The following is a 14,528-nucleotide window of genomic DNA, read 5'->3' as shown; positions in this document are numbered from 1 at the left end:
GTCTCAATCTCTGCATTTTTTACCTCCATCCATCTCACTTTTTGTCTTATTTCTTGTTGATTTTGGCCAATGCACCAGAATTAATGGGCCTTGAAAGGGCCCATTAAATAATATGAAGCAATCAGGAAACAAGACAAGAGACATCATATACGGAGACTGAATATCCCCTTTATTTCTGATCAAATAGAGAACTGACTTGTACAGCAGGCAAGTGAACTCAGTACTAAACCCCAGAATCAGAGAGTTTACCTTTCAACAAAAAACCTTTCAACCACACCCACACTGGACTTTGAAAAAGAAGGCATGGAGACAGAGAACAGAATGCATGTTTCCTGAAAGCAGCTTGCTGCTAGAAGAAAAAGGAAAAGAAGTGGCTGGGTTCCCCCATACCCAATTTCTTTTTCTAAATTCTCCACTTAGACAATTCACTCCAACTCCCTTGTGAGTGATTTTTTAGCTATTCCCCAAATTTCCCATTATAAACATTCCAGTATATGTTTATGGGACTATGTTTACATATACATAAGCATTTCTGAGGGCATAGACCTAGGAGTAGAATCTGGGACATAATTATGTCTATGATCAGCTTTAGTAGATGCAGTCAAATTATTTTTTTAAATGATTCTGACAATTTAGACTCTCAACAGAGTCTAAGAGTTAGATGCTCAATATCCTTCTTGACATTTTGACATGATCAATATTAAAAATTTTATCCATGTGGCGATATATAGAGGTATCTCATTAGGGTTTTAATTTACATTTCTCTTAGTGATGTGGAGCATATTTTCACATATTCATTGTCTGTTTGGATATACTTTTTGTGAAATGTCTGTGCAAGTCTTTTTGAACGTTAAAAAAATGATCTTTTTCTTAAGAAAAGTAAAATAAATTTAAAAAATAAAAGAAAGTTATTTGTTAAAAAAAGAAATGAAAAATAAAATATGTGGAGAAATATCTGAGAAGAAAAATCCCCATCTTGGAGTACATTACAGTCTTTATTGCCACCAAAGACTTTTTAAGATGTGATTTTTTTCCCCCATAACTATAGACATAATCAGAGACCTTGCTTCCTAATGTTTGCCACAATACTTAAAATTAACCTGATGATCTAACTAGTCCTCAGAACAGAGACTTATTCCTGCTGGTAAAAATTGATGATTTTAGGCAAACTGAGAAACTAAAGTCATGAACCAGGCTGTATTTTACTGCTAGCAATATCTCACTGAACAAGGCAGAAAAGGTTTCAGCTCCTGGGGATTTTAAATCCTAATGCAAGGAGAAGACAATAAACAAACACACCAGAGAGAAAATAACTGATAGTGATGAGTGCTATGATGGAAACATAACACAGAGATGTGCTAGGAAAAGATAGGGAAAGAGCCTGCTGCTCTAGCTGAGCTGGCCATGGAGAGCTTTTCTGAGGAGACAGCATTTCAACTAAGATCTGAATGTCTACAAGAAGTCCACCATGAGAAGATGTGAAGAAAGAGCTGATAAAAGGCCATGGAGCAGGAGGGGATCATGCAGTGAGAAGCAGAAAGAAGGAAAAAGAAACAGAAAAGCCAGTGTAGCAAGACAGTCGTGGCTAAGTGGGAAAAAATTATAAGGCAAGACACAGAAGTGCCAGATATAGCCCAAAAGACAATTGGTCATCATTCCATTTGAGATGTTATAAGCAGAAGAGTGTCGTTATCTGATTTACATTTTTAAAAAGATTATTCTGGTTACTAATAAACAATGGGTCATAGCACAGATGTAGAGAACAAACATATGTGACACTATGTGAGGGAACCGGTGGTGGTGGGGGGAGGGTTTGGGGGAGATGAACTGGGAGATTGGGATTGCCATACATACATTACTAATAAGAAAAAAAAAATCAAATTGTACACTTTAAATATATGCAGTTTATTGTATGTCAATTGTATCTCAATAAAAGTTCTCAAAGAAAAAAAAATTAACCCCTTATAAGCAAATAAAAAGACAAACAAAAAAATGAAAAAAGAATGGGTCATAGAGGGCAAGGAATGCAAGCCACATGTCTTGGACCATTTCCCAAATGACTAATGATGTGCATCTTTCCGTGAACTTAACAATCATTTCTATATCTTCTTTTCTGAAGTGTCTGTTGAAATCTTTTCTTTTTTTTTTTTGTTGGCCACTCCACACTGCTTGCAGGGTCTTAGTTCCCCAACCAGGGAACGAACCCTAGCCCCCAGCAGTGGAAGCGTGGAGTGCTAACCACTAGACCACCAGGAAATTCTCTGCTCAAATCTTTTTGCCTATTTTTCACTTGGAGAGAGAGAGAGAATGTTTAAGACATTCCATATTTTTCTTTCAGTGTGCGATTTTATTATTAATTTCATAATAGTATATTTTGGATGAGCAGGAATTTTTTAAGGTTTAATTTATCAATTTTATGATTATAGCTTCTTTTGTGCTGTTTAAGAAATCATTGCTTATCCCAAGTATGGACGAAAATATACATTCTTCTGTGTTTTCTTCCAGAAGTTTTATATTTCTAATTGCTACATTTAGGTCTATGGTCTAACTCAAATTAATTTTGTGCGTGCAGTGAGCTGTAGGTCCAAGTTCATTATTTTCCATGTGAGTATTCAGTTGCTCTAGCATCATTTGTTTAAAACGTTCATTTGCTGCTGAATTATATATGTATCTTTGACAAAAATCAATCTACAATTTGTGTGAGTCTGCTTTTGCCCACTCTATTTTGGTCCATTGATGTATCTATCCTTATATCAATACCACATTCTCTTGGTTACTATAGCTTATAATAAACCTTGAAACCAGATAGTAGAAGTTCTCTAACGTCTTCTTTTGCTATTCCATATCGAAAGAAAGCAGTTAAGAAAAAAACAAATATTTAAAATCATAAATATTATGTTTCCCAAAATAAACTGATTATTGAGGGAAAAAATGGGCTAGAATCATCAGTTCTAAAACATGTCATAGTAAAACTATAGAACTTAAAACCAAAAGAAAAAATCCTCCATGCAAAAAAAAAAAAAAAAATACACACACACATGCGTGGGTTTTTCCTTTGCAAGTTAACGTTAGACTTCTGCCAATAACAACATAGGTTAAAAAAAAAAAAGTAAAGCAATATTTCAAAGAATTTAAATATACTTCAAGGATTTTACATTCACCCAAGCTATCAAGTATCAAAACAGTTTTAAACATATGCTAACCCAGAAACTCATATTCATAAGCTTTTCCTGTGTAACATGCTAGAGGACAAATTTCTCTCAACCAAGAGGAGACTGCGGAATCCTCAGCAAAGGGATAAGATCAGGCTAGCAGTTTCCTTCCGAGCAAGGAGGGAAAAGAATGGGGTGAAGGGGCGCATAGCATACGCTAAATGTAACAATAATATCCTTTTATTTATAAAGGTGATAGTATGCCTGGGTTTATACAAGTATAATTTCTATGCTTATCATATCTCTTCAATAGATAATAAGACTGAAAATAAGAAAAAGTACTATAAATAAGAAAATTTTATTTAAGGGAGTGAAAAGCTTATAGAAAATGCTTCATCTGTCATTTCTGAAAGTCAAAGCATATTATTTAAGTGGCAATTAAATAATTGAAGCATAAGCGATAGAAACAGTGGAAAGGTAAAATTAAGAAAGATAATACTTTTAAGCATTATAATCTGGGTTGAAGAAGAAGAAAAACAGGTATATACTCATTTTGTCATTGCTCATAATATGGACCTAATGATATTACCTATAAATTCCAGAAATGATTTTATTACATAAGATATAAATATAACCCCCCAAAATGTCTAATGTGATAGCCACCAGCCACATGTGACTACTGAGCACTTGAAATGTGGCTGTAAACTGAGGAGCTGAATTTTAAATTTTACTAATTAATTTAAATGAAAAAAGTCACATCTGGGTACTGTGCTGGGTAGCACAGCACTAGAATAATACAAGAACCTTAACTCATTTAACTAAAATAGCATTCTTGCTGCTATTTTTCATTTTAACCTTTTGCTTTTTTCAGTGTTCTGGAGAGTCACCCAAACCTGCAACAGGCATTGCATAAGCTAAAGATAAACTTTTGATGTAAAACCAATGAAATTTTCATGTTACTGCTGTGGCATAACCTATTAAAGCTGATAACCAACCAAAGTTAAAAGTAAATCAATATCCTCACCATCTTCTAGAAAAACATAAAGACCTTCACACATTTAACTCCAGTCATACCAAATCTTGACTTGTGCAAATGTTGTTTTCATGTACTTTAGTTCTTTTTCTAAACTTTCAGAGGTTTGTTTTTGTTGTTGCTGGTTAATACAGTGGATGTTTATTTAGCTTTAGCCACACACTTGCCATTCTTTTTCTCTGTCATCCCAAACCTCCCAGCCAGGATCATTTTCTTATTGTTCCAAGACTATCCTTTGTAATTTCGCTTAGTTGGTTATCTGCTTGTAGCAAACTTTGTTTCTGACTTTCTGAGGATGTTTTTATTTTATTTTCACAGTGCTGATAATTATTTTCTCTCCAAACATCTGTTTACATTTTCGCTGTTAAAGAAGTCAGCTGATTCCCTAACTAGCCTTCCCTTGGGAATAATCTCTTCTTTTCTATTCAGATACTTTCGGCATCTGCTTGGCTGTCTTTACTGATCTGCAGTTCCATTATGGTGTGTTTTAACACGCATTAAAAAATTATTAATATTTTGGTGGGATTCTTGAGTATGGAGATTGGTGTTCTTCATTAGTTTTGGAAATTTTTCAACATTAACTTTTCAAATACTTCCTCTGTCACATTTTGTCTATCCTCTCCTGATGAAACTCTGATGAGGCATATGTCAGAATTTTTCATGCAGTTCTCAATGTCTCAGTCTCTCTTTCATTCGTTCTATCCTCTTTAGTTTCTGCCCTGCATTGCTGATAATTTACTTAGCTCTGTGTTCTAGGTTACTGTTTTTCTCTGGGTGTGTCTAATTTGTATTTAAATACATCTATTGAATTTTTAACCTGAATCTGTTCTCTTTATTTTTCTTATAATTTTCCTGTTTGTTTTTATAGTGTCCTTCTTTCTATTTATCTTTCTAACCCTTTATTTCTCCAAAAATACTAAGTATACTTAATTTATAATCTGTGGTTCTTTTGTGGTTTTGATACTTCTTTCTGTTGTTCTTTTGGCTCTCATTCACAAAGCCTCACTCTCTTGTATGTTCATTGATATTTGACTCTAAGCTCTTATTTCTTCAAAGTTTATCAGTAGAACACTCTGAGTCCTGGAACAAAGGCAGGATCCTCCAAAGGATATTTGTATTTCTTTTTATCAGGAAGCATTATAACTCTAGAATCAGAAAATTCAAGCAAAATCATCAGCTAGCTGTGATTCAGACTACTCACTAGTATAAATTTAAACAAAAAATACATGTGAGTCTACTTATGGCTCATAATTCTTTTTTCTCTTTTTTGCCTTTTAGGTGGTGAGATTTTAAAAATGTTTCACCACTACCCTGAGAACATATCCTTTGAGACCCCAGTTTGTGGTCTCCTTGGGTGAGCCCTGGGCTTTGTCTCCTATCTGTCTCTGTCCCTACCGCTAAGACATCTGGCCTTGAAAACAGAGCACAAGTCCTCACAGTAAAAGCTGAATTCCATTTACCATTTATTTCTCTGGGTTTCCAATTTCAGTTGATTTTTAGATTCTCAATTTTCTACACCATCTTTTTTTCTAACCAGTTCATCAAAGTATTTCAAAAGCTGTGTATCCAAGGTGTGTATTTATTTTTAGTGAGCAGTTCACTAAAGTTATTTAATGGGCCCCCAGATGGAAGTGAAGCAACTCCATTGTTCCTGCATTGTCAAGACATGTGGATTTCATACTCTTCAGCCATGCAAATTCCCACATTAGTTTCAGGCTTAGATACAGTTTAATATATTTAATATTCAATATCCATCCTTTTCCCTAGTTTCTAGGTCTTCACATGATTGACTGAAGTTTGTTCTGATATTTTCTTCAAAAAGGTCCTTTGACCAGTAATCCCACTACGGGGCATATACCCAGAGAAAACCATAATCCCAAAAGAAACATGTACCATAATGTTTATTGCAGCACTATTTACAATAGCCAGGACATGGAAGCAACCTAAATGCTCATCCACAAATGAATGGATAAAGAAGATGTGGCATATATATCCAATGGAATATTACTCAGCTATAAGAAGGAATGAGATGGAGCTATATGTCATGAGGTGGATAGACCTAGAGTCTGTCATACAGAGTGAAGTAAGTCAGAAAGAGAAAAAATATTGTATGCTAACTCACATATACGGAATCTAAAAATGGTACTGATGAACTCAGTGACAAGACAAGAACAAGGACTCAGATGCAGAGAATGGACTGGAGAACTCGAGGTTTGGGGGGGCGGGGGGTTGAAGGGGAAGCTGAGACGAAGTGAGAGAGTAGCATAGACACATATATACTACCAACTGTAAAATAGAAAGCCAGTGGGAAGCTGCTGTATAACAAAAGGAGTTCAACTCGAGGATGGATGATGCCTTAGAGGACTGGGATGGGGCAGGTGGGGGGGAGTTGAGGGATGGAGGGAATACGGGGATATGTGTACAAATACAGATGATTGAACTGGGTGTACCTCAAAAAAATAAATAAATAAATAATTAAAAAAGCAAAAAAGCAAAAAAACAAAAAAACAAAAAAGGTCCTTTGAAACAACATTCCCACACTTTTGTTTACTGTTTAAAATTGTCTGTAGCCTTTTAATTTAAATGCCAGTTTTGCTAGATATAAAATCTGAGGTTTATATTTACTTGTCTGAAGAGTTTTGTAGTTTTTGTTGCACCTCACCTCCATTTACTTAAGGATGGTTAATTATATCGTGTAGCAATGCAAGATAGGCAAACTGGCCTGCATCCAATGGAGCTGGATAGAGAGACCTCACAGGCTACGTTAGAGGAACGCCTCAATCCCTGCGGAAAGAGATTGCCAGTAAAGTTTGGCTTTTTCCTTATATGTTCTTATATTTTTACTTTTTACTTTTTAATAAATAAATAAAAATAAATAAATTTTTTAAAAATAAAATATATAAATTTTAATAAATATATTTAATAAATATATAAATAAAATTTTTAATAAATATATATAAATAATTTTAAATAAATAATAAAGAAATTTAAAAAACAGGAGAACTTTATTTTTGTTTGGATAATAAAGATTTTTTTACCAGATGGAATAATAAAGTCCATCTTGTTGTCGACTTAAAAAAAATGTGCATTGGGAGTTACGAGTTAAGTTTTGTTTGGAACAAAATGAAGATGGCAGCCCGGGAGACAGCATCCCAGATAGCTCTGAGAAACTATTCCAAAGTGGCAGGGGAGAAGAGTAGTGTATATGTAATCTTGGTGAAGGAAGAGTACATGTAATCAAATATTTTTTTGTAGTGGGTTTCTGCTAGTCACAGGGAGCAGATGTCACCATGTAGGGATTTAGTGCTTTTCTAGATATGAGGAGATACAAGGGTTGGGCTCATAAAGTCAGCTTCTGAAAACATCTAACTATCTGAAGACCTGTTCCATCTGCCCATTTTCCAAAGCACAGAGTGTCTCATTCCTGGTCTCCATCCTGAATTCCCTTCAGGGGATTTTGAAGGTCATCAGCTGTAGCAGCATGTGTGATTTAATCCTTGAAGTAGAGGTGGATGGCAAGTGCCCATGGGAAGTGCCAATTTATAGTTGACATTGTTAATATTGAGATTTGCAAAAAGCTATTGATGAGGGACATTTTGAAATCTGTAAGAGGGACATTTTAAAATCTGCAGTCTAAAGCTTGCTGAGCAGGGTTAGTTAATCATTAATGAATGTATAGAGGGTGTAGAAACGATTCTTACAGAGTGAATTGTAATCAGTCAGAACTGGGAACTGGGAAAATGATCAAAATAGTCTGATGATTTTTTTGTGTGCTTGTTCTGCTTAAATGTTTGTACCCAACTTGCATTGATTAAAAGAAACTATTACCCATTGTAATTAACTTGCCACAATCTGTAGCCACTCTAGCCAATCTGAAGAGTATGGGAATTGTGCAGTCCAATCAATAGATGCCAACTGTATAGTCTAGTATGATCTATAAAAAGGAAAATCAAGTTTGTAATGGTGCCCAGAATTTTGGAGCGTTAGCTCATCTGGGTCCGTCGACGTAAATAAACCTGAGTTCTCCAACTCTCTGAGTGCTCTGCTTGGTTTCTCGTGGAACCGGTTTTCCCGCAACACTATGAGATGGGTGGAACTTGGGTTCTAAACTCTCAGGGTGGTCAGTGATTAATCAAAAGTGTAATGATTATCTGGAACTAAAGATATTAACTTATTTAATTCAGATACTGCTTATATTAAAAACAGAAATACAACAGTAGTTTTGGAGAAATAGGAGAGACTAAAAGATAAAAAAAATAGTTTAAAAGACATTTAGAAGTAATGGAGAGAAACAGGGAACGGTTAAGTAGGGAGAAGGAGTCTACTGCATACCTGAGGGTACTGGGTTACTTAGAGGCAGCCATGCACATGGAAAGATTATGTATGAGATTAATACCCATTTACCCTAGAGTAGCCTGCCTTATATACCTGCTTATTGTCTAAGGCAGGATTTCACAATCTTGGTACTACTGACATTTGGAACCAGATAATTTGTGGGGGGGGGGGAGGGGGTAGCTGGTACATGTTTAGCAGCATCCCTGGTTTCTGTATACGAGATGGCAATCACACTCCCCAGTGTGACCACCAACAATGTCACCAGACATTTCCAAATGTCCCCTGGAGGCTGCAATTGCCCCAGCTGAGAACTCCTGATCTAAGCCTTTATACCAATCATGGCTTCCATGAATTGGCCTAGGTCACTGCTGGCCAGTGTACCAAAAGTTCTCCACTTCTCCAATTATGTTAATTCCAGGTGTGTGTCTGATTAAGCAACTCTTCATTACGATACTATTTTTGAAATTTTTTCTTCTTATCACTAGCTTCAGTATTCTCAACAAATATCCTTCTATTGTAGCAATATACTAGTGTTTGAAGAACACACTGAGTCAGCAGTCTCTTTTTTTCAAGAACGTTAATCTTAGCTAAATGAAGGATAAGTGACAAAATGAATAGAAGTCTGGCTGGTTTGAATACAGAGAAATAACAATAAGGTACCATAAAATCTAGAAACATAACTCATCATTTTTATTATGTATGTTTATATCTTTTGTATGTTAGATATTTTTCATTCTCTGTTGTAAAATATTAGAGAAGTCTACTGTTTTATTTATTTCCAGACAATGAGACGTCAACTCAAAGTTCAGGAATCATAATTTCTATCAGCATCTCTAGGTTCTTAGAAGAAAAGTCACTGCAACATTGAAGATGAAAGAAGGTAGTGATGTGATTTATAAGAAAAACATATATTTGGTCATTCAAATGACCAAAGTATATTTCTCAGATATATTTGGTCTTCATCCACAGTTCCTGGTTCACAGATCCCAGAACCCTTGGAATTTTCCAATCAATGCAATGGGGAGCATTTTGCTATAATATTTGGCCTGTTGTCCTCAGGGCCACAGAGGAGAAATGTGTGTCTTGTTGTTCATAACAAGCCCTTTCCATCACAGCTAGGTTTATATTAATATTGATGACTTTTGAATCCTATCATCCTACTGGGGCAGAGGTAAGGCTGGGGGCAGAGGCAGGGGGGCGTTGCCAGGAGAACCAACCCTGTGATTATAGGGTTGGAACTCTCAGTCCCACCCCTTGATTCCTGGTAGGGGAGAGGGGTTTGAGGTTGAATAAATCACCATTGACCAATGATTTAGTCAACCATGATTACATTATGAAGCCTCCATAAAAACCCAAAAGAGCATCTTTTTGGTCCGTTTTGGAGAGTTTCCATATCCCAGAAACAGAGTAATTCCACTTGCTACCGTGCCAGGCCCCAAGCTTCACAAGGAAAGAAGCTCCTTTGTTCTGAACCTCACCCTATGTATCCCTTCATCTGGCTGTTAATTCATATTCTTTGTTGTCCTTTATAATAAGTTGCTAATAGTGAGTAAATAGGTTTTCCTGGGTTCTGTGAGCTGTTATAGCAAATTAATCAAACCCAAAGAGGTGACTGTGGGAACCCCGGATTTGTAGCCAGTCAGGCAGAAGCACAGGTAAAAACCTAGGCTTGTGGCTGGCATCTCAAGTGGAGGTTCGTCCTGTGGACTGAGCACATTACCTGTGGAATCTGATGCTATCTCTGAGTAGACAGTGCCAGAATTGAGTTGAATTCTTGGATACCCTGCTGCAGTCCAAGAATTGCTTATTGGTATGGGGGAGGCTCCACACAAACATGGGGGCTGGGAACCCCATGCTGTCATCATAGGGAAAAACTCCCAAAGAACAAACTTTATGTACCATCATTCCTTCCTGTGTGCCTGAGGTGCTCTGGGTCTGGCACAAATTACCTTCTCAATTAAAAAATAGAATATAGATAAAATTAACCCTTGGAAGGTTTTCCTCAGTTATTCACATATATTCATTCCTGATGCTGACAGGAAACTATTTCCCTCAAAGTCTAATCATAGTATGTTATCAAAAAAAAAGACTAAAGCTCAATGCTCACAAAGAGCTCTTGCCCTTGGATGGACAGACTCCCTAGTTTTAAAATTGAAAATTTAATTTAAATTTTTTAAAATTGTATGAACTCAAATATTATAATCTAGCTTTTACATTCTGAGGCATGGTCAGTAATCGGGTTCTTCATGTCAGGGAATAGTAAATTGATCACTAACACATAATTCACTAGAGAATTATGGAAACCAGTACACCTAGGTCTCTTCCATATGTACCGTAAAAAAACTTTTTAGATGGTTTAATGGGAAAGAACTCTTAATTATAGCGCTAACAAAGCAGCACCCTACTAATTTAACTTTAACATGAAAGGCAGAATTAGCAAATAGAGAAGACACAAAAAATGGCAAAGGAGGTAATCTTTTAAAAAATCACACAGCTGGTTGTCTATCAATCCCAATCAACCTAGAACCCCTTTCCTCCAAGTCTGCTTCCACCCTGGAGGGTATAAGGAAAGACTGACTTTAAAAACCACTGGTTCACTGAAGACTTCCTCTGAAAGAGAGGGGTCTCATGTAGTCACCAAACTACACTCAGCTATCAAGTCACAAAAATTGTTTCCAAGGTGTGACAAAATCTTGACTCTTGTCACCAATACTGTTGAGTGGCTACCACCTAGAATGAGTTTAAATGGCTTATAGAATGAATCCTCACTTTCCATTATTAATTCTCGAAAGAGGAAGAGATAAAGGACAAAATAATCTATTTTTCCAGTCCCAGGAAGATGGTTTACCAAACATCAACCCACTGGGCTAAGATTGAAACATGACAATAATATTTAATTAGGTCTCTTGAAATTACTCATATTCATATACTAGCCACATACTTCTTTAGAGTCATTGTGGAAATGTCTCCCAGGTCTTTTTTATTATTTCTGAACACACATTCTCCTCACAGCCAAAGCCTCTCCAGAATAATCAGTCACTTAATAAACAATTAATGAAAATGTGTGTTTTAACAGACCATTATTATATCTTAAATTCTAACAGTTATCTGCCAGAAATCTCAGGGATGGTGTGAGTAAATTTATTTCCATCTTAATTTATTTGGTTTTTCATCAAATAAAGGAAAAACCTAGTGGGACTTTAAGAACTCAGAGGAAAGGAGGTAGTGAAAGCAGTGATACTACTGCAAATACTTACTACTTTAGGACAAGGACCCTCAGGAGGACTACAGAATATGCCATTTATCTGTTACTTCTCTTTACATAAAATGTATCTGTTGACCAACTTCCTCATGGCCGTCTTTACTTCCTTGTTTCGCAGTGTGTAGATGATGGGATTAAGTAAAGGGAATATCACAGTATGGAACACAGACACCACTTTATCTAGGGAAAAAGAGTCAAATGGGCGTGCATAAATGTAGATGGAGGGCCCAAACATTAGCACCACAATGGTGATGTGGGAGTAGCAGGTGGACATGGCCCTGCTGGTACTCTCACCTGAGCCCGAGTGTTTCTTGAGCATCGCCAGGAGGAAGGCATAGGACATGAGGAGAGCAATGAAACACACCACAGAGATCAGACCACTGCTGAAGATCATCACTAACTCCTCCCGGAAGGTGTTGGCACAAGCAATGCGGACAACCTGCGTGATGTCACAGAAGTAACTGTCTAATTCACTGGGCCCACAGAAGGGAAGTTGAACAATGAGAGCCACCTGTATGATAGAGTGAATAAAGCCCCCCATCCAGGAGAAAGCCACCAGAATACAGCAGAGACGTCGATTCATGATGGTAGCATAGTGGAGGGGGCGGCAGATAGCAGCATAGCGGTCAAAGGCCATCACTGTGAGCAGGAACATCTCTGAGGCCCCAACAAAATGCAAGAAGAAGAGCTGAGCAATGCATCCACCAAAGGAAATGACCTTTCTTTCCACAAAGAAGTCCACGAGCATTTTAGGGGCTGTGATGGAAGAGTACCAAATGTCAAGGAAGGCCAGATTAGCCAACAGGAAATACATGGGTGAGGCCAGATGTGGGTCAAGCCTGATGGTGCAAATAATAAGAATATTTCCAGGAAGGATGAACAAGTAGAAGGAGAGAAATGTAACAAATAGAACTAGTTGTACCTCCCGAGCCTGGGATAGGCCAGTGAGAATAAATTCTGTCACTTTGGTGTAATTTGCAGGTTCCATTTCTTTACTTTTTTCCATAATATGGCTATGAAAAATAAAGAAATTGTAATTACTCAAAATATCATTTAACCAGAGTTATATTACTGCTTTAAAAATCATCAAATGTTCTCTGTTATTAAGAGATAGCATTAGGATAAGTTTGGTTGCTTTGTTTAATATTTCACAAACCAAGATAGGGAAAGAGTAAGTGATGAAAATTAGAAGCATCAAAACTATATGAAGTATGTCATATATCTGAAAGCAAAATCTCAACCTCTTATTGTTATTTTTATTTTTTATAAAACTCAGAAATACACTAATCCTTCCCCTAAACATCTACCATAGAAAGCAATATGTGCAGCTACTTCCAAGTTTTGCCAAATTTTAGACTGGTAATGAGATCCACCCTGTTCTTTCTAGATTTTTTTTTTGTTGATGAAAAACCAACTTGGAAACTCAGGCTTGTAGTCTAATATCAGGTATTCTGATCTGGTGGTATTTTAGTTTTAACCCATCAAATAGATCCCAGGTCTTCATGTGTAGTGAATGGACATTTTTTTTTTTCTTCACCAAAACCTAGGGAGCTTAATCCTTGGTTGTAGGTAAGCAACCACAAATACAGCAATGCAAGACCCCATATGAAAATTCTTCATGATAACTACTCCACTGACCATGCATTTTACCTGCTGTGTCAGAAAGTTAGGAAGAAGATGTAGTGATCTAAGAAACGGGTATGCTTCCCACACAACCTGACCCAGCAGGTTGTGTGGGAAGCATACCCACATTCAAGGTGGCAGTGAGAATAAGATTATCGCTAAAATTTTTCTTAAGGCTTAATATTGAACCTGACACTCTCAGATTGAACAAAACCCATCAAACAAAACTAAGATAATCATTCACTTTACCAAATATGCTTTGTCTTTTAAGTAATGCAAAAACTGCCACACCAAAGTCAGAATTTCTTGTGAGCAACAACCAATACCAAAGACTTGCTTCTGTTCTACTGATGTGCTATTTTATAGTATTGCCTTTCCTTGGGAAGTAAGCATGGGGAAAAAAAAATGTTAGGGTTCTATAAAACCAAATAGACGTGACAGTGTCCAGGCACTAAAGCTTATGTATAATATTGACTAAAGAAATCCAATGTTTCTCCCTTGGAACCTACTGACTTAACTTGTACATAACTTTACCAAACATAAGCTTCCAATCTAATATGTTATAAAAGCATTTTATTATAAAGAAGGGGTGGCTCATTACAAGTAGACACATCAGGAATAAAACAATATTTGCCAGGAATCTGACACAATAGGCAGAAAAACAAAAACACTAAGAAAGTTCAGTATTGTGGAATTATTTAGCATTTTGCAAAGGGGAGATATTCCCACATCTATAAATAACCCAGTGAGGACCCTTAATTAATCATGTTTAGTAAGATAGGGATATTTAAAATTCAGTTTAGAAAGATTTTAATCAAAAGAAAGATAGATAATAGTGCCACTTTTAAATCCACAACTTTATTGAAAACATGGTTTTTCGGAATGGCATATTTCCTAGAATTCCAGAAGGCTATGTTTTTACTGTCCTTACCAGGAGAAGGTGCCCCATAACCTCCATAAATAAAAGCACAGAAAGTAAATAACTGTAAATTCACAGCATATTACTCACTTACATTCACTGATAAGTAAACTATGAGTTTCCAACAATCAAAAGTCTCTCTACCAAAAGCACCTGGAACATTATAATTACTTGTTTCATTTGGATATTTTGCTATGTCATTTT

The 14,528-nt window shown here is 36.3% G+C and overlaps 1 protein-coding gene across 1 annotated transcript; it reads right to left on the bottom strand.

Moving 5' to 3' along the window:
- Positions 1-11,828: 11,828 nt before the first annotated feature.
- LOC130846211 (olfactory receptor 4M1) lies at positions 11,829-12,788 on the bottom strand. The gene has a single exon (XM_057724303.1). The coding sequence runs from the start codon at positions 12,786-12,788 to the stop codon at positions 11,829-11,831; it is 960 nt and encodes a 319-aa protein (XP_057580286.1).
- Between the last annotated feature and the right edge of the window lie 1,740 nt (positions 12,789-14,528).

This window comes from Hippopotamus amphibius, chromosome 2 (genome assembly GCF_030028045.1).
Source record: "Hippopotamus amphibius kiboko isolate mHipAmp2 chromosome 2, mHipAmp2.hap2, whole genome shotgun sequence".
NCBI lineage: Eukaryota > Metazoa > Chordata > Mammalia > Artiodactyla > Hippopotamidae > Hippopotamus > Hippopotamus amphibius.
Note: the sequence above shows the minus strand (reverse complement) of the source record. Positions and strands in the feature narration are given on the sequence as shown.